This window comes from Sarcophilus harrisii, chromosome 2 (assembly GCF_902635505.1).
Source record: "Sarcophilus harrisii chromosome 2, mSarHar1.11, whole genome shotgun sequence".
Lineage (NCBI taxonomy): Eukaryota > Metazoa > Chordata > Mammalia > Dasyuromorphia > Dasyuridae > Sarcophilus > Sarcophilus harrisii.
In genome coordinates, this window is record NC_045427.1 from 205473256 (window position 1) to 205499189 (window position 25934).

At 37.8% G+C, this 25934-nt stretch overlaps 1 protein-coding gene across 2 annotated transcripts in view; it reads left to right on the forward strand.

The window, feature by feature from the left end:
• The first annotated feature begins 2721 nt into the window (after window positions 1-2721).
• Window positions 2722-25934, forward strand: part of CDH13 (cadherin 13) — a 1300132-nt gene continuing 1276919 nt past the window's right edge. The window contains exon 1 of one of the 2 annotated variants that reach the window (XM_031949184.1): window positions 2722-2930. In XM_031949184.1, coding sequence (XP_031805044.1) covers window positions 2886-2930 — 45 coding nt within the window. In that variant the 5' untranslated portion in view covers window positions 2722-2885. The remainder of the gene's footprint in view (window positions 2931-25934) is intronic. The other variant, XM_023494633.2, reaches the window with a different exon arrangement.

Consider the following 25934-nt stretch of genomic DNA (forward strand, 5'->3'; position numbering starts at 1 on the left):
TATTTGCATCTGGGAACATAAGAAACCTTTATTATTTTTTTTCTTTTGTTTTCTTGAAGAAAGTTTTGGATTCCAGAAGGCAGATGCAAAGAGGGAATATTGAATGGTAGTCTACCTCTGCAAAGGCATAGATAGAATATGGATTGTCATATAGAAGAAGTGGCTAGCTATCTGACTTAACTGGACTGAAGGGGTATGATGCAACAAACTGAAAAGTTAGGTGGAAATCAGCTTGAGAAGGGTCTCAAATGTTGGGCTGAGAATTTTATATTTTCCTCCCAAAATCAAATAGGAGCTACCACAGATTTTTAACTAGGGAAATAGCATAACCAGATCTGTGCTTTAGGAATATCAATTTGACAATTGTTGGAGTCAAGCACATCTCATAAGATCTCAGGTCTCCTGATTTCCAGATCAGTTCTCACCCCCTAGAATAGAAGAATCTCAGTCAGTTTATTTGATTAGATTTGTACTCTTTGGCATTAAGTGGAACAAGTAGTAATAGAAAGAAATTAAAAGAGAAGAAATTATACTTGATGGGAGGAAAAACTTCCCAACAATTAGACTTATCCAAAATTGGGATGGAATTCAAGATGTGGAGACCTTTTTGGAGATTTTTGAGCAAAGGCAGCTGGGGAAGCATGTGTTATATATATATTTTTATAGCAGAGATTCCTTTGGAGTAGGGGTTAGATTATGTGTCTATTAATGCCTCTTCCCACTAAGAAATTCTATGATTCTATAATTCTCTTTTGAATTCAGAAAGGAAAAGGGTAGATTTCAATAAAGGCAAAAAATGTACATTCCTTCCTAATCTGTATGATAACTGGAACATAGGCATTGTAATCCTGGGCAGATAAAATGAACTAGTACTGTCTTAGTCTTTAGACCCCCTATTTCTTTTTCCTACTTAGAAGTCAATGATAGAGGAGGATTGTTGAGAAACATGAAGTGGTCATCTCAGTGGTAGATTCAGGGGTATAACTTTACTGATTTCTTAGAAGCTTCCTGGCTATTCTACCTTTTGAGAGAAAAGAACTCCAGGTTGTGAGGACGCATGTGGTCACAGATGAACTCACATCTTATACTGCCTCCTGGGTTCAAGGGGGAGAAATGATCCCAACAACATAGTCAGTAATAATGATGAAGCTGAAAGGTGAAAAAGAATTCATTAGATAAACTTAGAAAAAGCTGAATCTGAGTCCTGACTTAAACAAATTACTAGCTTTGTGACTGGATAAATCTTCTCTGAGACTTCATTTTTTTTTGTCTTAAAAATGATTATAATAATAATAGCATCTCCCTGGGTTGTAATGAGGATCAAATGAAAACATCTATATAAACTGCTTTGGAAACTTTAAAGTGCTCTTAAAATGTGATTGATTTTGATGATCATGGAATCACAAATTTAGAATAGGAAGGGATTTTGAAGACTAATGATTATGCAAGATCACTGGCTCTGGTTACCCTTTAAATTTCCTTCAAATTCTAAATCATAATTCTATTATCTTATGATTGTTTTCTATGATTCTTCTATGGACATATGATAAGTTTCCATGGGCTGCCATTTAAAATTGCTTTAGGAACATCATTTTCTGAGTTTAACCTCATCTTTCTGGAGAGTCTTATCTAAGAATTGGCTATTTTCCTTGGAATGGTGGTCTTGGAGTCTTACTGGGTTGTCCCTCATAGAACATACTCATCTACAATCTCACTGGTTATTTTTTGTTTTGTTTTTAGTGGCTAGCTTAACTGGAACAAAACTAGATTTAGAGTCAAAGTACATACATTTGAATCCTGCTCTGGTTTTTAACTATCTAGGTGTCCCTTTGATTAATCATTTTGGATATAATTTTCCTCCTGTATAAACTTATTGTGTTTGGACAAATGATCTCAAATATCTTTCAGGTCTAAATCCTATGATACTATGATTTTTTTCAAGCAAAAGAGAACATCTATCAAATAGGAGATTATCTATGCCAATAAAAGTATTTGCTTCTAGAAACTGGGTGTCTTCTTTGCCAAACATATTCTAAATCTGCAAATTGGAGTGGTTTCAGTAATGTTAATTTCCAAAGAGGAAAGAGTGGGAACTTCTGAGATTCTCCAAACCCACAAAAAAAAAAAAAGTTTTTCATAATTGAGGGATGCAGATTTAGCCTTAGATTCATGAGTGTAGAATTTGAAGCAGGTTCAACATCACCTGAGCAGTTAATAAAATCTATTGCCCTATGATGGATTTTTTCCCCCTGCAGCCTAGAATTGATCTGTCCTCTTTGTGATTTGTGAGACAGGAGGAAAACACAAAATATAATCACTACTCCAGCAGCACCCAAGGTAAAAAAAAATAAACAAACCAAATAAACCCCTCTCCTCTGTGCAGTTTTCCCAGGCTTGGAAATAACCCAAACTGCAGGGGTCATTTTTTTGATTTATTGAAAATAAAGTAGATCTTATTAACATTTTAATAAAGAGGCTCTTTTGCACTGAGATCTAAGTTGCTGCTATTCCCCTGTGCAATTCTATTCTCTGAAAAGGAGAGAAGACTATTGAGTTCCATAAGCATGATTTGTTAGGTCTGAAACTAAACACTCTAAAGGCAAATGCTTTTCTTTTTTTCCAAGGGTTGTGTTTGTGAGAGGTGCCCGCCCGATATCTGCGATGCAAAATGAGGAAGCCTTATGAAGAAATCATCCTTGTAAAGCCATTGGTTCTGGTCATCAGCCTCTATCCAATGCTTTCGTGATGATGCTGCTGATCTATTTGGGAAGTTGGCTGGCTCTCAAAGCAGAGTCTCTTCTCAAAGGCTGTTTCACAGCGAAAATATGCTCAGTGCAGCCGGGCGCATGAATGAAAGAGCCGCCGTTTGCTTCTAGTCTGGCAAAATGCAGCAGAGAACTCAGCTCACCCTGTCCTTTTTGCTGTCCCAGGTAAGGAAAACCTTGGCAAGCTCTGAAGTCCTGCCATCCATTCCCTCTCTTCCCCTATCTAATTCTTTTTTTTTTTTTAATCTAGAAGTGCTTGCAATGCAGGTAGTCTTGCTCAGCGTCTGTAGGGTTCTGAAATACAGTTAGATCCTGGAATAGGGGAGCGGTAGCTTTCCAGGGTAGATACCACTGGATTGTTACGGATTGTTATTTAGAGTATGTGTGTGTGTGTGTGTGTGTGTGTGCGTGTGCGTTGGGATGACCGGAGAAGGGGACGACAGGCAAGGGAAGTCTGGAGTATCTTGCAAGCTGCCTTGTTATTCCTTGATGTACCCAAGTGGTGCAACTTTGATTTGATTTGGTGGATCTTGGGCTGGGTTTAAAAAAAAAAGACCGTTGGTTTTTCTCCATGTCCAGCTTCTTAAAGCAGCAGGGACTAATTGGTGTCTTCTCTCCCATGCCTTTGTCAATGGGTTCAGAAGCATTTTTATTCTTTCCCCTAATAGGAAGGGGGGAGGAATGTTTCCAGAATTACTGACTTGCTTGGGGGTGTCTATGCCCATGTTAGCTTATGTTAAATTCTCTTTTGCTGGAAAGCAAGAAAATGTACCCAGACCCAAGAGCCGGCTGCTGCTGTTGCTGTCAGTCAGCAGGGAAGAGAGCTAGGAGCTCCCCTGAACTCCCTCTGCCTCCTCCCTGGTGGTGGTCTTCTTGTAGCTGATGGGATCCAGCTCTGGAGTTTCCTTAGGAGGGAGCCCTTAGTTCGGTTATACCCTGCCTATGCTTCTGGAAAGCTCAACCTCTTGCACCTTTCATGTCCTTCCCATTTTAAAACTCTTTAGGGAAGAACCCAAGCTGGGCATCCTGGGCTCTGAGTGCTGGAAAAGTTAATACCTCCTCCTCCCCACCTCAGGGCCTCAGCTGTTCTGTTAACCCTTAGTGTGCTGGAACTGTGGAGAGAGGCTGGGGGGAAGCTTTACCAGGAATTGACTTGTACCAGTGTAGTCTCAAAAATCACTTTCTGGAGCCTTTCAAAATATGGAGTAGGGACCTTGTGAAGTTTTGCTATGTACTTCTGAACCCAGGGGCATGATGGTTGGTTGGCAAGCTGAATCGGAGCAGCCAGCGGGAGCCAGGATTAGAGCAGATCGGAGAAGCTCTTTACCCACGGCTGGAGGGCACATGGTTAGCCAGTCTGCCTAGGGTCACAGCCAATGGGAGATCCAAATTGAGTGGCAGTGGACAGGTGATAAGGAGGCCTAGGATTTTGATCAGGGTAGGAAGGAATCTCCTGTCTTCCTGTATTCATGCAAGGTAGTGGGAGGACCTGATAGGGGCAGGGTGCTGAGTGAGCTGGCAAAGAGGTGGGAGGGAATAAGTGAGAATGTGCCCCGAGGAGCTAAAAATCAGAGGCTGGGGGAGCCAAGACTCTAATTGACCAACTGGGATTGCTAGTGTGTGCAGGAAAGCTGGGAAAGAAAATAAAGCTGTCAAAGGTAGCTGAACCTGGAGGGCTGGAATGGAATCAGCGCCTCCTGAGTAGGGCTGCCTTGCTGGTTGATGCAGGAGAGTGGGAAAAGAGCCAGAAATCCAGGTGCTGAATTCCCCTTATGAATAGCTTGGTGCCTTAGCTCTATGGTGGCTGTATGCCCATTAATTGGAATGGTATTGAGATCCCATTGGTTTAGAGCCATGTATGGTTCAGAGCTTACTTATGGTCAGTTGGGTTCAGGTTCTACCTGGGCAGCTGGGTCACCTAGGACTACTGGAAGCTGAATGATCCCAGACATCTGTGTTTCCTAGAAGCCTGGTGGAATTGAACCCATGACATGAGGCTTCTACAATCTAGTACTTGTGAGTCAGGTATTGTTGGACCTAGTTAAGAGGCTTCAGGAGCTGATCTGAAATGATTCCTCCCCACCTTCATTCAGTGTTGGTCATTCTCACTAAGTGAGGGGTTTAAAGTATCACTGCTGAATTCTTTGATTCAGGTCATGTCAAAAGTTTTACCTCTCTAGAAGCAGTAAAAGCTAGATGACAGAGGTACACATCTGGCAGATCCCTGGGAACAGCCTGACAGGCCAATAGTTTCACAGATGACAGCTTCAAGAGTAGCTGGAAGCAAGGGGATGCCTTCAGTATTCCAGAGTCCTGGACTTGATGGGGGTGTCTATTTCCATTCTTTATTGTGAGGCATTCATAGAGTCCATGTACTACTAATGTTGTTCCCTTGCAACAGAGCCTATTTATTTAGGAACTCAGACAAATGCCAAAGGGTTAAAATAGAGAGTTGGAATGTGTCAGAGGGAAGGGAGTGGTAACTTTTGCAGCCAAAATGTGCCATCTGACTCAACAAGGGAAAACTTTCCTCAAGCAGAGAAAGAAAAAAAAATTAGTGTGCTTACACACACATACACACACACACAGAGGCAAAGGAAAAACAATGTAATAAAGAAAATGAGTCACTTGGCCTTGGTGGGGCTCAGGCAAGCGTGTGTGTTTTTTCCATAGCAGTTGCAATGGTCCTTTCATAATCCCCCGGTGCCCGCCTTTGGAAGCAATCAATCTCCGTGAGCTCATTGGCCATGGTGGTGTGCACAAAATTGTATTATGCCTGTTGGGAGGTGGAAGATGAATGTAATTCAGGGCAACAATGGCTGGAAGTCAGCACAAGGAGGAAACAGTCACCTCTGGGCTGCACTGGAGTGTTTGGGGAGAAGGGGACATATGCAGGTGCAGGCATGGATTTTATTAGATAAGAAGGAGAAAACATGAAAATTATCAAGATGGGCATGTGGTACAAAGTCTCCAATAAATATTGAGTTGTTTTCTTTTTTGCTGTTCCCATGAATAGAATTACTAAAACTAACAAAAAAGTTTGGACCATTAGTGAGTAATCTCTCACGAATTAGGCTTTCAGGGAGTGGCTACAGGTTTTGGAGAATAGTCACTTGGGAGCTGTTTGAAACATTCCAGAAAATTCTGAGGTTTGCATTTAAAGCAAGGAGAGTCCTCCAGCCTGAACTTTGATTTTCTAGTAAAAGAAAAGACTATAGTGTGTTTTTGAATATGAGAGTCACAGTCTCAGGGAACAGGATGCTAACTGGGGACAGTCAGTTTAAAAGGGCAGATGAGCTGGAAGCTGCAGTTTCTGGTTGGAATGCATGCATGTAGAAAGGGCATGGAACAACCTATCCTGCCCAAAGGATCTAATGTATGCTCAATCATTTATCATTTCATATATCAAATCATCTTGTGCAGAAAACATTGCTTACTGTATCTCTCTGCCTCTTCTTCTGTCTCTTCCTCTCACCTTGTCTTTGTTTCTGTCACACACATAGACACACGTGTATCATTATAGACACACACATACATTCACTTATTCCTCAGCTGTCTTGAGTTCTGAAAAGGAACGCCTAAGTAGTTAATGTGTGTCACAATGTATTATGTAGAGAAACTTCATAGAACCAATGTGCTCGGTAACTAATTTCCCTGAAAAAGCCAGAGGGAAGCTCTGGAAATCATGGCAATTATTCTGAAGTTTATCACCTGTGGGAGAGCTTGGCTCTCTGTTCAAGAGAATACCAGTGATTTTTTAAGGAAAATCAAATTCCTTTGTGAGTTCAATTAATAGCCTAGTTAGTGAAAGATAAGGGAGAATGCATATCATGGAGAATCAATTCCTGTTTGATTTACTTCAGTGACACCTGGATTACCAACAGTTATTCTGTTTGGGGGAAAAAAAAGAAAAAGAAAAAGCAGCAACCATGAAAACCTTCTTTTATTACCTGTTGAAAAGTTTCTCCAGAAGAGGGCTCCATCCACAGCATAAACACCAATGTTCCATCAGAAACTGGGTTTTGAAAGGACTTAGATTTAAGCAATTCCACAATAATCAGACCGATTGTATATAGTAGATAGAGAAAAAAGGAAGTAGAAAAAGATTGAGCCCAATAAAATCTAGAGGTCAGGGAATTTCCAATCTTTCTAAAATAGTGTACTTTGTTCCTTACTTCTGTCTTGATGTCAAAAAGACACACCCAAAAACATAAAAGAGCAGAGAAGTAAATTACACCACATGTCCCCAAAGTCTTGCTTCTGCGATAGGAAAGAATCCTGCTCATTGTGTAACCAGATACTATAGTGAACCATTGGCTATGTCCATACAACTATAAAGGTATCCAGTAGGGAAGTAGAATAAAAGGTCAATAATTCAGTTATTTTGTTTGCATGGTGCCCAAAACAAGACAAAAAATAATAGTCCAATTTGCCAGAGTGGAGATTTTTGTTTTTCTTTCACAAAGTTGAAAGAGGGTTAGAAAGAAGTCAAATGACTTCGTTTTTGCTTTTCACTGTGTAAACTGTGACAAATCTTTCCCCCCAAACTGGGACTCAATTTCCTCTTCTGTAAAATGAGGATATTGGCATTTAAGGTTACTTTCATCACCAAATTATCATCCTTTGATTGATATTCCCTCGAATTGAATAAATGAATTTAATTAGTCCTTTTTGTACTGTTTAAGTTTTCCTGGGGGCAATGTTTACACAAACCAGTTAGAGACAGATAAGAAATTTCTGCCAATGCAATTGACCATAGCTTATTTACATCATATTCATCTAGAACTGGCTCAACAATTTATAGAGTGTGACTGATGCACGCTTCAGGCCACCTGGGGTTTCATCATGAGTCATTACAATTTCATTCAAACTGTTTCTAAGTCCCCCTTCCTTTTCTTACACCATTTTCTCACTATATTTCTGGGTTCTGCCCTCTACTTCCAAACTAACATTGTAGATTTGCCTTAAGGCCTAAGCTTCTGATCTATGTGCTTTCAATAAATTTTAGTTCAGTCTAGACACTCATGCTACTGTTGTCCTGCCTTCTTCATCCCATGCCTCCAGGTGCATATTGTGGCTAAAAATAACGAAATCAACATTAACTTTCCTGGAAAGAACATGTCAATTAATTGCTCTATAACTCTATTCATCACTCTTGTGACATCACTGAACAAATATACCTTATTCAACACCTCTCTCTATTTTGTCTTCTATCAAAAAGTAAGCTCTTTGAAGTGAAGGCTTTATCTAATCATGTCCCCAATTTTTAGCACTTAGAATAATGCCTGGCACATAGTAATGACTTTATAAATGGTTTTTCATTCATTCATTCATCTATTCTTATGCAAGTCAATTAGCAATCCCCTTATCCAGGACAGAAAGGGAAAATTCTTAGGTTGAAGTGAAAAATATTCCTGGGTCTAGATGGTCAAGAAGAATCACTAATTCTTGATTGATCAATTTCTCTTTAAAATATACCAAATCATGGCCAAAATATGGTTATTTTATAGTCTTCCAGCTGACTCAGATCTTGACAACAAGATGATCTAAACAATTATTTGGAGATCAATTATTTGATGACTAAACTCTATGAGTTCTGTTTCATTTGTATTTATCTGACCTAGTTGCCATGCATCTGGCATAACTCCATGCATGGATATCAATCAAATTTGGTGACTGCCCAAAGTGCAGGTAAGTTAACCTGTCTTTTATATATCATTGTGCCCTGAGACTGCAAGGGAACATTTCAAAAGTGGGGTGCCAACCTTGAAAAATGTCACAGTCTATGTATTAAACACATAATGAATGTCATTTCCTTTCAACAAGGTTCCCTATTGTTATTCTTCTCTATTCAGTTTCATTTCATATGACGATCATTTATCAGGCACTGACTATGTAGAGCATTGAATCAGACACTGAAAATGTGGGCAGTACTGGACTAAGCATTGAATATGGAATCACAGGACTTTGATTTAAATATGGCTCTCTCCCTTTCTACTTGTGTGACCTTGGTCAGTGAATTGAGTACTAGATTTGGAGTTAGGAAAACTAAGGTTCAAGTATTGCCTCAGATATTTACTAGCTAAGTGAACCTGGGCAAGTCAATCTACTTCTCTGTGCCTCTTTTTTCATCTGAACAACAGGGATAACAAGAGCATCTTTGTCCTAATGTGATTGTGAGGATCAAATGAGATCTTATCATAAAGCACTTCACAAATCTTAAAGCACTGGATAGTACTAGCTATTAACTAAACCACTTAAGTTCTCTGAGTCTTCCTTTCCTCATGTGTCAAATGAAGAGGCTGAACTAGAAGTATTTTAAAGTCCCTTATATACAACACTTTTATGTTTTATGATTCCATGCCCATAGTATGTAAGATATTGTTGCTGTCCTCAAAGAAGTTATTGTTGTTGTTGTTCATTTGTGACTGACTCTTGCCCCCGCAACTCCCTGCCGTGTACCATAGCATGCCAGGTTTTCTGTCATTGGAGTTTTCTTGGCAAAGATACTGGAGTGGTTTGCCATTTCCTTCAACAGCAGATCACCTCTTGTCAGAACTCTCTACTGTGACCTATCTGTCTTGGACAATCCTGCATGGCATAGCTCATACTTTTATTGAACTATGCAAGCTCCTCTGCCACAAGAAGGCACTGATCCAAGAACTTGCAGTTTGGTAAAGTGGATATGATACATACAAAATTCAACTCTTTAAGCATGTATTTAGCACCTGTGTGCTTAAGAAATGTTGATTGATTGATTGCCTGTGTTCAAAACTGGTTCTGGATAAGATAGAGGATTTAGAAAAGCAAGATTCCTACCTAAATGGAGTTCTCAGCCATATGTGATCCATGAATGAATGAAGCAATACAAAACATTTATTCAATGTGTAATATGTACAAGGTACTGTAAATTTGCAGATAATGATATTAAGCTCCATTATATGGTAAGTGTGTCTAGTCAAAATCCTATGGTCCTAGGTCTGTAGAGCCAAGACCATTATCAGATTCAGTAAAGTCTTGTTAGACAAGATTGTATTTAAATTCTGCTTTAAAGGATTGGTAAAAATTCAATAGAGGGAGAGGAGGAAAAAGACTAAAAATTAGTGAAGGTGTTTTAGAGAATGGTTCTATTACCAAGGTTATAACCAAGTCTGAGCAACAATAACAACAACAACAACAACAAGCATTTACACAACCTACTATGTGCTAGGCACTGTGCGAAGTACTTTACAAATATTCTCTCACTTCATCCTTAAAATTTTGAGACATAGGTGCTATTATACTCCACATTTTACAGATGACAAAATGGAGATTAGGTGACTTGCTCAGAGCCACACAACTAGTAACTGTCTGAGGCCACATTTGAACTCAGGTCTTCTTACCTCCAGGCCCAACAGTCCACTGTTCTACCCCAAAGAGATGAAAAGAAACATGATTGTAAACTACCCAGTTTGAGTAAGTGGAGATCTTTACTGATTGTTCTTCACACTCCATCTTCCCAGAAGCTGGTGATTTCTCCTCTAAGGTTACATTTAGTTCTATAGTATGTATCTTGTAAATATATATGTGAACATGTTGTCTCCTCTGATAGAATATAATCAGCACCTTGGGAAAAGGGACTATCCCTAGAGAAGGTACAATGCCTAGCACATATCGAGTGCTTAATGCATTATTGTTGACTGATGCTTTGGGAAATTTTCTACTAGTTGTTTTTGCTCAGGGAGAGGAAGAGATTATAGAAGAGTGGCAGAAGTGAGGAAGTTAAGAATATTTTCCAGGGGAGTATAAAGAATCCACATCATCTGGAGTGATTATAATCAGAGAGGACTGAGAGAGAAGGCTAAAAAAATAGTTGGGGACAGGATAGAGAGAGATTGGAATGCCAGGAAATGAAATTATAATTTTATTATGCAAGTAATAGGGAGTAAATAAATATTTGTGAGTATAAAAATGGTATAACCAGATCTTTTGCATCTCAGACTAGTTTATAAGCAGGTCTAAGGATGGTCAAAGACACCTTTACTAAAGTGGTAATAATGAAAATAAAGAGTTTAGGGTGAATATGAGAATATAGAACTGAAATCTCAACAAAGTTAAGAAAACACCTGAATGTCTAAAGGAGAGGAGGACAAATAAAGGATAACACAAAGAACTATAGTATGGAATAGAATGTCAACTTAATCTCCACACAACAGTAGAATTTAAGCTCTTGAGGTGAGAATCCTTCCTCCCTTCCTCTGTCCTCTTTTCTAACTTCTCTTCTTTCTTCCTTTTCTTTCCTCTTCGCTCTCCTCTTTTTCTCTCTGATTATATCTCTTTCTCTCATCCTCTTTCCTCAGAGCTTTGTATAGTGCTTAGAACATAACAGATATTTAATAAATGTTCATTAAATTGAACTAGTAGGTGAATATAATCAGGAAAAGGAAAGTACTATTTTTATGCATAGATTTAAAATTGGAAGAGAACCTAGGGATCTGCTAATCAACCCCTCTCATTTTACAAATGAGAAAATGAGTCCTAGAGAGATTAAGTAACTTGCTCAATGTTACTTGAATGGCTGATTCAAAATAGGCACCTTTTCAATTGTATCAAACTTCCTCCCATTCTGAAGTGCTCAAGAATGAAATATAATTTCTTACTATGGAGGGATCAGGGAAGACTTCATACAGGTGAACACATTTGGTATCAATACCTAGAATAATACTAGAAAACCATGTCTTTAGTGTCTACAAAGTACTTCATAGTTTACAAAGACATAGGTTATAAGCATTTTAACATCCATAATGCTATTCAGTGTTCATAATCCCACTCCTCCTGCCCAGTCCCTTTTAGACAAGGCAGAGATTATCAAATGTGAAAACTGAGAATGAGAGGGGAAGTGAGCTGATTTCCATTGTCCAAGAATAAATAAATAACAAGTGGTAGAATCAGGATTTGAACCCAATCCTTCTGACTCCAAGATCAGCATCCTTGCCATAATATCATTACCTCTCGAGTGCAATGGTTTAGTCATTTGCTTTTGTTTCCCACTTCTAATTGTTACCCTGGAGCCCAATCTTGTTTTAAATCCCAGAAAATTAGTATCTCCAAAAGAAACATTTGGACATGTCATGTTCCATTTCAAACTACAACAAATCATGTTTCAAAATCTACAAAATAAAAGAGCAAAAAAAAAAAAATCCTGCCACATGCCCGATGAGTGACAGGTGTATCTGCAATGGAAAGCAGCAGCTGTTTCAGGGAGAACACCCCCCCCATGCATCTGAGCTAGCACAGGAAGTGAGTAACTAAGTATATTTCAACTCTTCCCTCTCTCTCTTCCCTCCCTCCCTCCTCCCCCCCCCCCAGAAAAGCCAGCAGAAATCCAGTGAGGGGAATATGGTTTTCCAGATTCAAATCTGTAAATAGTCCATGGCTGATCCTCTTTTTCATGTGAGTTCAGAGAAATGAAGGAAGGAAAAAAATGTTTTTGCTTTAATGTAGAATAACCTAGGGTGGGAGGGTTGGGAATGAAATCAGAGATAATCTATTAAATAGAGCCCTTTCTGCTGGTAGCAAAAACTGAGACCCAGAGAAAGGCAGCCTAAGAAAGGCAGAGTTGAAAAGAGAACCCAATTCTACTGTCTTCCAGACATGGATCCTTCTTCTTTTTGGCTTTGTATATATGTATTCTGAGTGCTTAGCTTTGTACCTAGTATGTATAGAATTTTAATAAAGGCTTATTGACTTTCAGACCACTGCCCTTTGCACTCAAACTCTTCTTTATACTCTCCCTATTCCTGTACCTTCTTCACCTCCAGCCAGACACTGTGGTTAACCTTTTTCTTTATTCTATTTTTTCTTCCATTTTTTGTCCCTGCTCTCTCCAAGTTCTTCTACTAATTGAACTGCTTCTTCTCTGTCTTCCTTGCCAGATCTTCATCCACATCCAGCTGACTAATCCCGTGTGTTTCCCAAGACTTTTGGACTCTGTTCTCTTCTGCCTCTCTACTATTTCACTTGGTGATCAATCCGCTTCTACAGTCACCAGCTCTATGTCAACAATCCTCAGATCTGCTTGTTTAGTCCTATCCTTTCACCTGATCCCCAGTCATACATTTCTAACTGTTCAATAAGCATAAAAACCCAACATGTTCAAAATGGAATTCATCTTTCTCTTCAAATCCTAGTGTCATCCTGGCTTCCACATCATTGTTGAGATGACCATCATTTCCCCAATCAATTAGACTTTCAACCTAGGTGTCATCCCTAACTCCTCAATTTTTCTCACCTACCCAATATCCAATGAACTTTCAAGTTCCATCATTTCTACCTCCATAACATCTCTTGTATGTATTCCTTTCTCTCCTCTGATACCATGGAACAAACCTCATTAGCACCTCACACCTGGAGTATTGCAATTACCTGCTCATGAATCTCTCTTACTCAAGTTTCTCACCCCAATCCATACTAATGGGCAAATTTAATCATATCAACACTATCCTCCTTCAAAAGCCTCCCATGCCTCCCTATCATTTCTGGTATCAAAAATGAAATCCTCTGTTTGGTATTAAAGTTCTTTATAACTTAACAACTTCCTACCTTTCCAGGCTTCTTATGCCATATTTTCCTCCATATACTCTTTGTTGCTCTTTGAACATTAAATTTTACCTTCTTACTCCATGTATTTTCACTGACTCTCCTCCAGATCTGGAATGCTCTTTTTACTCATCTCTCCCTCCTAGTTTCTCTGCTTTTTTGAAGACCCATTTTATTTCTGAAAGAAGTTTTTTGCAATCTTCCTTAATCTTAGTCCCTTCCCATGTGAGACTAACTTTAATTTATACAGTTTATATCTTGTTTATACTCCTGTTGGCTTGTTGTCTTCCCATTACACTGAGAGCTCTTTAAGACCTGGGACCTAGACATTTAAGTTCTTGGACAATTAGGCATTTAGACAATCAAGCACAAAGGTAATTAGGCAATTGATATGTTAGCACTTATGTGTTTAGTTACTTGGTTACTAAGTGCTGAAGTATATGCCTAATTGATTTAGTATTTAGTTATCTCATCACCAAAGTACTGAAGTACTTAACCACTTAAAACTGGTTGGATTGAATCAGATTTAAACCAATTTGAACCAATTCAAACTGGTTAGACTGGTTCAAACTGGTGAGAAGTGTTCCAGGCATTTTGAACTTGTGTAAACTAGTTGGAATTGGTTGGAACTGAAAAGAACTGGTTTAGTTTAAATTTGAACTGCGCAGAACCTAGTTTAATTATTTTGAACTGGTTGAAACTGGGTTAGAGTGTTTTGAACTGTTCTGATTAATACATTTTTTTCATCTTTACTTTTATATATGTATTGGTTGTTTTCTTCTAATAGAAGATAAATTTTATGAGGCCTTTGCCATTCCTGTTCTATCCTCCCTTAATTTTCTGTCTTTGAATCTACTTTGCATTAATTAGCATAATACATCTAGAGCAAAAAGGAACTCAACTAATTTATAATAGGTCCTTTATTTTACAGATGAGGAAACTGAGAAACAGAGATTTTCAATGACTTGTCTAAGATCATACAGGTAATTAGGAGATACTTGACTAATTTCTGACCTATGCCTGGGAGTTGAACTAAAGTCTACTGATTCCAAATCCAACATCTTTCCCATTGAACCATATTCTTTAAATTTACATACACCCAGATAGTATTCTTCCTTTTCCTCATAGAATGTAAGCTTTCTGAGGACAGGGACTGGTTCATTCCCCACCTCTTTCTTTAATTCCCCAAATTCAGTATAGGGCCTTATACTTATTAGTCACTTAATCAATGTCTGTCAAATTGAATTTTTTTGTTGAATGAAAATGACTTTGTTTTCTTAAGAGTGTGAAAAAGTGGAGCTTAAATGCCTTCCTTGTTTTTTCTTTTATTGTTAGTTTGGCTTCTTGATAAGGAAAAAAAAAACCACAAAACTGATAATGGTTCCTTTCTCTCTGTTATTCCTTCTTTTTAGTCAGGTAGGTCCAATCCCTTTCCTTCTCACTTGTTTCCTGAACCTGGGCTCCAGAGACCTGGCTTTTAACAGGATAATGAACAGGGGAATTAGAAAATAGGGTTATCTTAATACTTTTGTTAGCATTTTTCCTTGGAAAAATATTTGCTAAAAAAATTTGCTAATTTGGTGATATATCTCTCAGTCCTCTATCCTCCTACCTGGGCACCTGTAGGCATAAGATTCCTGGCAGATGTTCTAGTTGTCTCTGGACATAGGTAAATGCTCAGGACAGCCTAGGCAGGGAGCAAGGAAAATAAAGTGATAATAGGAATTCCCCTGGGTTCCTCATAACCATATTCTATCAGGTAAGTGTTGAACATAGATGACATAGAACAGCATATTAATTTTTTTTTCTTTTTTCCCTGGGAAAACAGATTTCTACAGTCACAGATGGTGACTGTAGAAAACTGACTAAAAGCTTTCTTCCATCATGGACCTGGCTCTTGGGGCTCACCAGATCACCTCAAATATTCTGTTACCTCTGCATGATCAATTATATCAAATTAAGATGAGTTAATAATTTCAAGGTTTACACCAGCTATCCCTGTTAAAAGCAAAATTCACAGAACTGACAATGATTTAGTAAAGTCATTTTTAGAACATACAAGGTTTTTATATTTGCCTAAGAATAAAAATGACTACTAAACACTTATATCCCCTAAGCTAAGCTGTCTGATCTGCTAGGACTGTGTGCTGCCTAACAGTTGCATTATAATAAAAGTCCCCTCCCCCTGGGGCCTTATTGATCAGCAGCTACTCTATCCAGCCACAATTAAATGCCAAAACCTGGCAAATTAGGAGGTTGTTATTAATCCTCAGCATTGTTCTGCTGATGATTTCTGTGTTCAGGGACAAAAACAAAAGACTAGAAGTAAGCCTTAGAATGTTGGAGTTGAAAGAGATCTAGGAGATTATCTAATTCAGCTTGCCTCATTTTATAGGTAGGGTTACCAAGACTCAAGAACCAGGGTAAAGGCATGGGGATAGTAGGGAATGCCCAGAAGCCTAAATACCTTTGTTTGTGGTACTGCTTTGGATAAACTCTCACATACTTACTAGTTATTCATGCACCAGCAGGTCACTTTTTGTCTCTGTGCCTCAGCCTTTAATCTGTAAAGGGTTCTAATAGCCCTCCTTACCTCCCAGGATTGTTGTGAGGATGAAATGCATAAAGTGTTATGTCAATCTTAGTATATAAATGCTATCCATCATTATCATTATTATTACTTATCTCCTAACTCTACCCTGTCACATGGCTACAAATGGTAATAGGGAAGAAATCTATTTGGGTACAGGGACAGAATGGATAGTTTAATGGGGGCTGTTAGAGCTTAGGTTTTTAAGAATGTGAAGGGTACAACTGGATGGTGAGTAAAGATTGGAGAACACTCTAGCAACTTAGAAAAAGTAAAAAAAATAAAACCCATAGAACCCAAGGAAGCAGTTAGTGTTGAAAGTCTGGGAATTTATATGAGATCTGGGGGAACTTTAAAAGGGAAGCAGCTTCTGAACATGCAGTTTGGTCTCAAGGTCCATATTTTAGAACATCTTGGCAAAGTGGAGCAGGTATAGGCGGGGAGAGTTTGTCATATAGAGAGTTACACGGCAGTAGAAATTGAAGAAGAAATTTAAGAATGAATGGCTTGGTCATCAGTTATCATGGAATAACTATTCTTTGAAGTCAAGACGTGAACAGTCTCCACCTAGGAAGAGAACCCAGAGTCCTAACAAAGAATGGTTGCCAAACCAGATACCAAAGCTGGCAAAGCACTGAGCTCATGTCAGCTTCAGCAAGATCCTCATGTCTTTTTCCGGCCAAGATTAGATTTAGGGTGGGAGATGATGGGAGATGGATTCTAAGGGATTTCTACACTTGGATAAGTACCACAAAAGATGTCCATACCAAGTCAGGATTGGACATAATATTGCTATGGGAGAGGGACACAGTTATGTAACAAAGAGTCTATAGAGCCAGAATATCTGGGTTCTAAATCCAGAGCCCAATCTCCTGCCCCAGTTAAAATTCTTGTCAAAAGTGAGTTTAAGTAATTATTTGACCAAAATATGGAGGAGTTTGAAGTAGAAATTCAAAATCTCACCAATCAGGACATGTACTCAATATTCTTTATTTCTTCCAGTGATCATGCAGATCTCTCCCTTTTCTACAAAGACAACTTCTCTTTTGAACTCAGTGTTAGGGATAAAAGTAAATAGCTTGAGTAAGTGGTTTTATCCTTTATTTTATTTTATTTTAACTTTTATTATATAGTTTTGCACACATGGATTGGTGTTTATGTGTGTGTATAGGTTTTGGCCCGAATGTACTTCAGCTGCCATTTTTATCACATGTGTACTTCACATGTTTTCTCATTATAGTACAGTAATATAATAATTTTTTGCTTTGTGATTGGATTACTTTCCCTCCCTTCTCCTCCTACCCTCTTTACCCAAGATCTCCACTTCATCGCAACATATTTAATACCAATAACTCTGAGGTTCTTCAATCCATCTATACAATTTATTTATCAATTGTTCTGTGTTGTGTATTATGTGTGAGAGTATATATGTGGAAGTATGTGTAGGGTTTTGAAATTTTTATACATGACCTTTACTTTTAAGGAGATTCTTGGTTAATTTAAGACCTGGGTAATCATAAAAGTATTAGAAAAAAATTGAGTGTGAATTGAAGATTGATTATTTGAGATTGTGAGGAACTCAGAGGAGGGAGGGACCAAGAAGGATTAGAGTAAGTAGGGGGAAATGGGACATGGGCTTCAGAAATGAAGAGGAGCTCTCCTGTCTTCTCCAGAGAATGAAGGGGAATTTTATGATTCCTGGGAAATCCCCCTGAGAAGAACTGGCCCCCAGATCCCCCGGGCATGATTCCTGGACTGGCATGAATCCTGCATACATCCTTTAGGTGTTTAAGTTGATGGAGCTTGTGCCTCTGTTCACAGCTATACTGAGCTGTGCTCCCCAAGTTCCTGATAGGAAGGGCCAGAAAGGCAGCAGCAAGCTTGTAGCCTTGCCAGGTCTCAGCTTCCAGCACCCCCAGGCCGGCAGCTATGCTCAGAGGTGGGGCTCCTTTCCTGTGACCACCCACTCTGGGGCACAGTCTAGGGTGAGGAACCGGGCCTTGGGAGAATGCAGAGGTTTTGTTTTTGTCTCCCCTCGCCAGCTCCTCTTTTGCAGACACAAAGCTGAGTGTCTGAAATGTTTTCAGTTTCTTGAGGGAAAAAAAAAAAACAAATCCTTTACAGATTCAGCATTGTCCCCCCTGCTTCTTTCAAATCTTGGCTATTAATGCTGAGGTCCTCAAACAAACCTGTGAGTCTGGAGAACTTCAGCAAGGAGAGGTGGGTGGGGACAAAAAAAAACAAAAACAAAAACTGACAACAGGGGAGGGAGGGGTAAGGAGCTGGGGTTAAAAAGCACTGGTGTTGCTTTTCTGAGAGAGGACATTTGGCTGCTCTCCATTTGGGAGGTTTATAAATTCTAAGAGCCAAACATAGCCTGGATGAACTGCATCCCAGAAAGGACTTGTGGATGTGATTGCTGGGTTGCTGTTAGCAATCTGAAAAAAATATGACGAGGAGAGGAATCTCCGGATTGGAAACAAGCAGTTTTTTATGGAAGAAAAAAAAAAGTAGATTCTTTCAAATATAGGCCAGTGATCTTTACTACATTTTCTGATAAATGTTCATGAGTTAAAAATTAAAATAATGGTTTCTGAAATGCTGGGAAAGGAATTGGGTCTGCTCAGAGGCCATCGTAAAAAAGATCATGTTTGTATAATATGTTTATATGATATTATAAAATTTCCTTTTCCTTTCCTCCTTTCCTTTTCCCTTTTTGGACAGGGTCATAACACGGTTGATGAAGGGAGTCTTGTGAACAATTTGCCTAGGTCTCAACAAACCATTTGTTAACATTTCTCAGAGTTCCCTCTAGTCCTTATGAAACAGACTGGGTTAAATGACAAAAGAATTAAATCGTTTCAGAGCTGGTTAAATAATTAGATGCAAAACCTTGTGATTAATGGACAGGTATTAACCTGGATGTTGGTCTCTAGTGGAGTGCATTGAGTGCTCTCTTTATGTACGAGTATGTGTGTTTGTTTGTATATCCATACACATATATACATATATGCAGTTTACATATGTGTGTGTATATACTGTATAATGATATATAAAACTATAACAATTATATTATGTATATATATATACAATACAATAATTATATAACATATATTTTATACATGCATATATAGTATATAATATATATATATATATTCACACATTATCTCTCTCTAGATGTAGATATATCTATATAGATGTTGTTCATTGTGTTCAATTCTTGACTCCATGAGATTTTCTTGGCAAAGAAACTGGAATGATAGCCATTTCCTTCTCCATTGGATTAAGACAAACAGATTAAGTAACTTGCCCAGAATGACAGAGTTTATATAAGTGGATTTGAACTCCAAGCCCAGCCCTCTATCCACTGAGCTATGTAGCTGATTTCACTCACATGCATGAGCATATACACACAGAGTCACATTTGTTTTTGCTTGTCCTGTTCTATATCTAAGAAACAGTTTTTGAGATTATGACTTCTCATTTTATGTACCTCAATATACCTTTGGTCTTATATCCTGAAAGGGATCAGGAACATGGCATAAGATGGAGCTAGAGAGCTGGATTTTAAAATTGGAAGGAGATCTAGGATAGTACCAAATTTAAGGGGGGAAAAATGCCTTAATTAACATGCTAATTGTCACTGCACTGTTGCTGATGCCAGATTTGTCGGAAGGACTTATAAAAATCAGGATTGAAGTTTGGCACAATTCTTCTTGCATAGTGAAGGAATCCGATAGCCAAGTAGGGAGAAAATCTGTCAGGAAGGAAGCAGTGTCTTGGATGCTAGTCCTATCTCTTCTTTTAGTCAAAAGATGTCATTGATCTTGTCACAGAGTTGGTGAGCTGAACACCTGACCACATAGTCCTCCTCTGATCCAGAGGTGCTGCTTCATTCCGACATACTGTGCCATTGAACTATTCTTTTACTGTATTCCATGTGTTGCTATTTTTTTTCCTTTTGAAAAGCTCTGGGAAAGAAAGCAATTAAATTTAATTCAACAAACATTTCTCAAGAACCTACTATATAAGTGGAAAGCATTGTAGTATATGTCGGAATTTTTTTTTTTTTTTTTGCGTGGTAGCTGGGGCAAGAGACAACTAGAAAAATTAGAGGATAGAATGCTGGAGTCAGGAATACCTGATTTCAAATCCTATCTGAGATGCTTACTAACTGTGTGATCCTGGGCAAGACACTTAACCTTTGTTTACTTTAACCCCCTATAGAAGAAAAATGCAAACTATTCCAATATTTTTGCTAAGAAAACTCCATGAACTATATGATCCATAGGGTCATAAAGATTTGGACACAAGTGAACAACCACAATAGTGAGGGCAAACCAATTCCGTGGCACAGGGTACTCCCATTTTGGAAGTTCCCATTAATAATGTACAAGAGTACCTGCTCTGTGATTTTTATTTAGAGATTAGCCAAGGCTACTGAGAAATTAAATGACTTGTCAAGGTCATGCAACTTTATGTTTCAAAGTCAAGCCCTAAATGTAGGCTTTTCTGACTTGAAGGCTGTGTTCTTAATCACTAGTCTATGCCATTTCTCAGTACTTGGGAAACAAAGACAAAATCAAGTAATCAACAAGCATTCATTAAGCCAGGGACTATGTGGTTGGAAATACAAAAATGGAAAACATTCCCTGCCCTGAAAAAATCAACATTCTCCTGGGGGATGAGTATCACATATAAGGAGACAAGAAAGTGTATAAACTTAGATGCCATACCACCACCACTATGTTACTTTATATGCATATGGCCCTTTAACATTTTCTTTTTATATATTATCTCTCTAGAACTCCCAGCAATTCTGTGAGGTAGATGCTATAAATATTTTTATTTACAAATAAGAAAATTGAGACTGAGAAGATCACACTGAGCCAAGATCACATCCTGGCCTTACAATACTTGTTGATTGATTCCTGACTCCTAATTTACTAAATTAATCTAGCTCTCCAGCAAAATGGCATAATACACCAAGCTTCTTGATATCTTTTGAGGCAAGAAGGACTCTAACTAAACTTTACTTCCTTTTCTCACTTAAGAGAGAAAGGGTTTTGTAAAAAATACAAACACAAAAGTATCATGTGCCAAAAAGCAAGTGACAGAGATAGATTCAATATTCATATTCTTTCAGAAGGGGGCTTAGATTCCATTCATCTTTGAGTTCCTTAGGATCAGCTATGGTCTTTTGCCTTCCTGTGTACCTATAATACCTAGTACAAAATAGGCACTTAATAAGTGTTCATTAATTGATGGAATCCTTTTTCTTTCTATCCCAAATCTAGTCAGAAATCTTTTTCTGCTCCTATCTCCAATCTCTCTTCATTCTTGATTTGACTTTATCCTTTGTTATGTGTTTAAAATTCAATTAAATTCATTTTAAAAATTCCTGTATTATAAATAATGCTATGTACACATGAGGATTTTTAGTTGATAGCTCAGGGTTTCTTGTACATGGCCTTGTTGGCATGGATTATAATCTCTTAGAAGGGAGTGGTATATACCCTGTATCCCTCTTGTACGACTTCCTGGGGGTAGCTGGTATAATAGTTTTTAATGAGTAATGATTCTGAAGGTGACTAAATATGAATGAATGTTCACTGAATTCAGGCTCCTGGGTGGTAAAAGGGAGGAGGGCTTTATATTAAGAGGTGGGAAGGGCTTCATTCCTGAAGTTTCTAGAGGCGAAAATGATGCGGTAGGTCATGAATGAAAATAGGGAGACAAGAATAAGCATTTATTTGGGGCCAATAAGGAGAGTTACTGAGGAGGAAAGAATGTGTTATTTTTTCAATTGCAATTTTTGTTTTTATTTTAGAGTACATGGTTCATAGGGGCATCTAGGTGATATAGTGCATAGAGTGCAGTTTCTAGAGTCAGAAGACTCATCTTCGTGAGTTCAAATCTTGCCTCAAACACTTACTAGTTGTGTAATTCTGAGGAAATCACACAACAATCCTGTCTGCCTCAGATTCCTCTTCTATAAAATGAATTAAAAAAGAAAATGGCAAACCACTATAGCATATTTGCCAAAAAAAATTCCAAAAGAGGTTACATAAAGATATATGAAGTGACTGAACAACAGCAAACAAAACAAAAACAAAAATATGGTTTGTATGGTAGAATAGTATGATATAGATGAGGATTATGAGTTTGATGTTAGAAGGGAGAGGGTGATATTAAAGAGTATAATGTGATAAAAATATTTTGGGGAGAACTATTTGATAATGATATGGAAGATAATTTGAATGAGAACAAAAAAGGGAGAAAGAGACAATTTGATAAATGAACAGGAGTTGGCGATTGATATAGAGAAAGGAAGGAAGAGAGAGAATAAAAACTACTTCAGGACTTTGAAGCTAGATGAGTGATATAACAGTGGTTAACATGAACAGAAATGGGTAAGATGAAATATAGAACTGGCTTGTTATGACTTCATTTACTCTAACCAAATGAATTTAAATTGATGACCAGAAGACTTGTAGAATTAGAGGATTAGAATTTGGTTGGGAGATTGATTGGTTATATGACCATCACTCTTTTTCTGACATATACTGCCTGAGTGACCTTATATAAGTCATTTATTATCTCAATAATATAAACAACTCTTTAGGACTAAAAGTTGCAGAGAAGACTAATGTTATTAGAAGGAATCTGCTGGTCTGCGAATTCTCTTTGCTGATGAAATAGAAGATGTAGTTCCTAAATCAATTTTATTAATAGCATTGGGGGTGGGGTGGGATATAATAGTAATAATAATAATAATAATTTTGTTGTTCTTTGTTTTCAACAAGGATCAATGACATCACAGGTGACATCTTGAGTGTAAATTGGATTAAAGTGAGACAAAAGTGCACAAAATTGTCAATTTTACTCTATCTCTCTGAATCATTGATGTCCAGTGTCAAAAAAAAAGTCAAGGCAACTGGTAGTAGCTCAGTATAAAGTGGGTGGCCTTGAAAGATTTTATGCTTGGCCAAGCTCTAAGCACTCTACAATGCTGGCTTCGACTGCCTTTTGCAACAAATTGTTCTTATCCATCTATTCCACCAGAGGAAGTCCTCACATACCTAGGGTAGACATCCCCCTAACTCACCAATAGGTTAGAGGCCTGGAAGTTAGTCTCAACCTGGTTTGCTGGGGATGTGGCTGCTTTATTTGCTGTAGCTTCTTGAAGCCACAAGTGAGAGTTGAATGAAAGGTAGATGAAAAGCCTTAGAAAGAACATGGCAAGCCTTCACACCAGAGGCACTAATCTTCTTGAACTTTTTAATAAAATAATAATAATAATTTTATAGTGCTTTAAGGTTTATATAGCCCTTTACATACTATTATCTCATTTGATCCTCATAACAATCCTGGGAAGTAGATGCTATTATTGTCTTTATTTTACAGATTGGAAAACTGAGGCAGATAGAAATTACATTATATATCCAAGATCATACCACTAGTAAGTGTTTGAAGTAGGATTCAGACAGGTTTTTTTTCCAGTGCTCTAGTCCCTGTCCCACCATCATAACTGATGATGCTATGAGAATGGAGGAATCTGTGAATGCCTATGTGAACATGAAGGGTTGAGTCTTGAAAGTTTATTACATTTTGAAGTGCAGGAAAAGATTTGAAAAGCTAGGTAGATTCAGAGAGAGAAACTGAGAATCATGAACAGGCAGTATCACAAAAGTTAGGAGTCTCATTACTGGCTCTACATCCTAAAGAGCTAATAGAAAAGGGAAAATAAGCCTATATGAAAAACATTTGTAGCACCCTTTTTGTAGTAACAAAGGACTAGAAATTGAGTTGATAGCCATCAGTTGGGGAGTAGTTGATTAAATTATTATATATGAAGGTAATGGAATGTTAATGTTCCATAAGAAATGATGGGCAGGCTGATTTCACTAAAGCTTGGAAAGACCTACATGAACTAACAATGAGTGAAGTGGACAGAACCAGGAGAACTTGTACCCAATAACAACAAGATTATGTGATGATCAACTGTGCTGATCTTGGCTCTTCTCAACAATGTGGTCATTCAAAGTAATTTAGGATGGAAAATGTCAATTATATCCAGACAGAGTACTATGGGGACAGAATGGGAATCAAAGCATAGTATTTTTATCTTTTTGTCTGTTTGGTTTTTTCTTTCATATTTTTTCCCTTTTAGTCTGATTTTTCTTGTACAATATGACAAATACGAAAACATGTATTTAAAAATTGCACACATTTAATCTGTATTAGATTGCTGTCTTGAGAAGAGACAAGAGAAAAATTTAGGAAAACAAAGTTTTACAAAAATATATTTTGAAAATTACATATGTATTTGGAAAAATAAAACACTATCAAAATTTTAAGAAGAGAGAGAATGGGTACCAAGGAAATCACTTCAATGAATGGTTAACCATTTCCTTAACTGTTCCATGTGAATATTAATTTTGTGAGGAAAATTTTGATGCCAATGAAATTCTTCTAAAATATTAAATACAAAAAGCAAAAAAGAATAATGATATAATAGAAATGCAACTAAGCCAGGAAGAGTTGAGTTGAAGTTATACCTCTGTCACATATAAACTCTAGACCCTTGAGTAAGGCATTTCTTAGTGAGTCAGACAACTCTCTAAAACCGTACACTCCAGAGCTATTTCTAGTCCTCATTCTAGACTAAAAGAATGAAGGTGTAGAAAAACAAAAACAAATCAAAATAATTAATACATGTTCAATTTTTTAATGTGAAAATAGGCTTATGCTTTCTAAAATTTGTCTTATGTTTTCCCAGATTCCTAATAAAAGCACAAACACATCCACATCCACACAGATAGACAAGTACAACATAAAACTTTATCCCTTAGAGCAGCGTTAATCAGTTTTAACAATCCATTTTAAACTCTAAAATGTTCTTTGACAAAATAATTTAGCAAATAGCAGTCATCAGCATAAGCTACCTTTGAACAGGTATAAGTATATAAGGCATATTAATATCATAAAACAATGCCTCCATATTCATCTCTATCTTTCATGTCCTTTGGGAAAAGAGCTTGAACAGATCATTTTTAAAAATTTTTTATTTATTTTATTTTGCAAATGACATTTATTTGTGGGTGGACTAGGGACAATATATCTCAGTCTTTTTTTGTGACTTTCAGCAAATTGCCATAAATAAAGTGAGCTAAGGTAAGCTTTTCTTTTTACCAAAGAGTTAATAAACAGAGGATGTTCATAAAAGCAACTTCATAGAGCATATTAAAAAAAAAAATCCAACAACCTTACAACAGCACTTCAAATTGCTTTTGGAATAAGGAACTGAATGAAAGGTACAGGAAGAATACTGAAGGGTAGATGACCTTTGAAGCATTCCTAAACCCAATGAACTGAATGCCCTTTCCCATTCCAGGAAGTTTTATGTGCCCACAATTGATGCTTGCATAAGTCTGAGCTCCACAGCCTCAGCTTTAGGAAAACTGTAAGCCTTATTAGTCTAACCACTTAGAGCCTGGGAAGTTCAGCTTCTGCAAATAGCAAATTTGCTGTTTGTAATTTCTGCTGACAATTGGCTGTGAGGGGGGGAACCCCCTCCACTCCCACATTGTTATGACTACACAGTATGGTCTGGCACTTTTCTCAATTCTCTTTTATGCAAATGTCCGCATAATTGCCTGGATACATGTTTGGCTTCTAGAAAGCTTTATTTTAAATTGTCCAACTTGCCTTTCCTGTGTTTTGTATTCACATAAATGGCATGGGAAGGGTTCCTGGACAGACCTTGACACAAGCATGGGGATGATTTTGCAGAGGGTAGAAAAATCTTGTATGTGATGTATGTGCCCTTTGACGGAAGTACAGCCTACAAAAACTGGTTCAGGACAGTCGGAGGCCTTCAGGGACTCAGCTATGTATGGTGGGAATCAGCATCTGAATTTATCTGGATCTCTATCTGTCAGCAGACATTGCTTTCTCTAAATTACCAGCCCCTATTCCATTGACAAAAAATGGAAGTC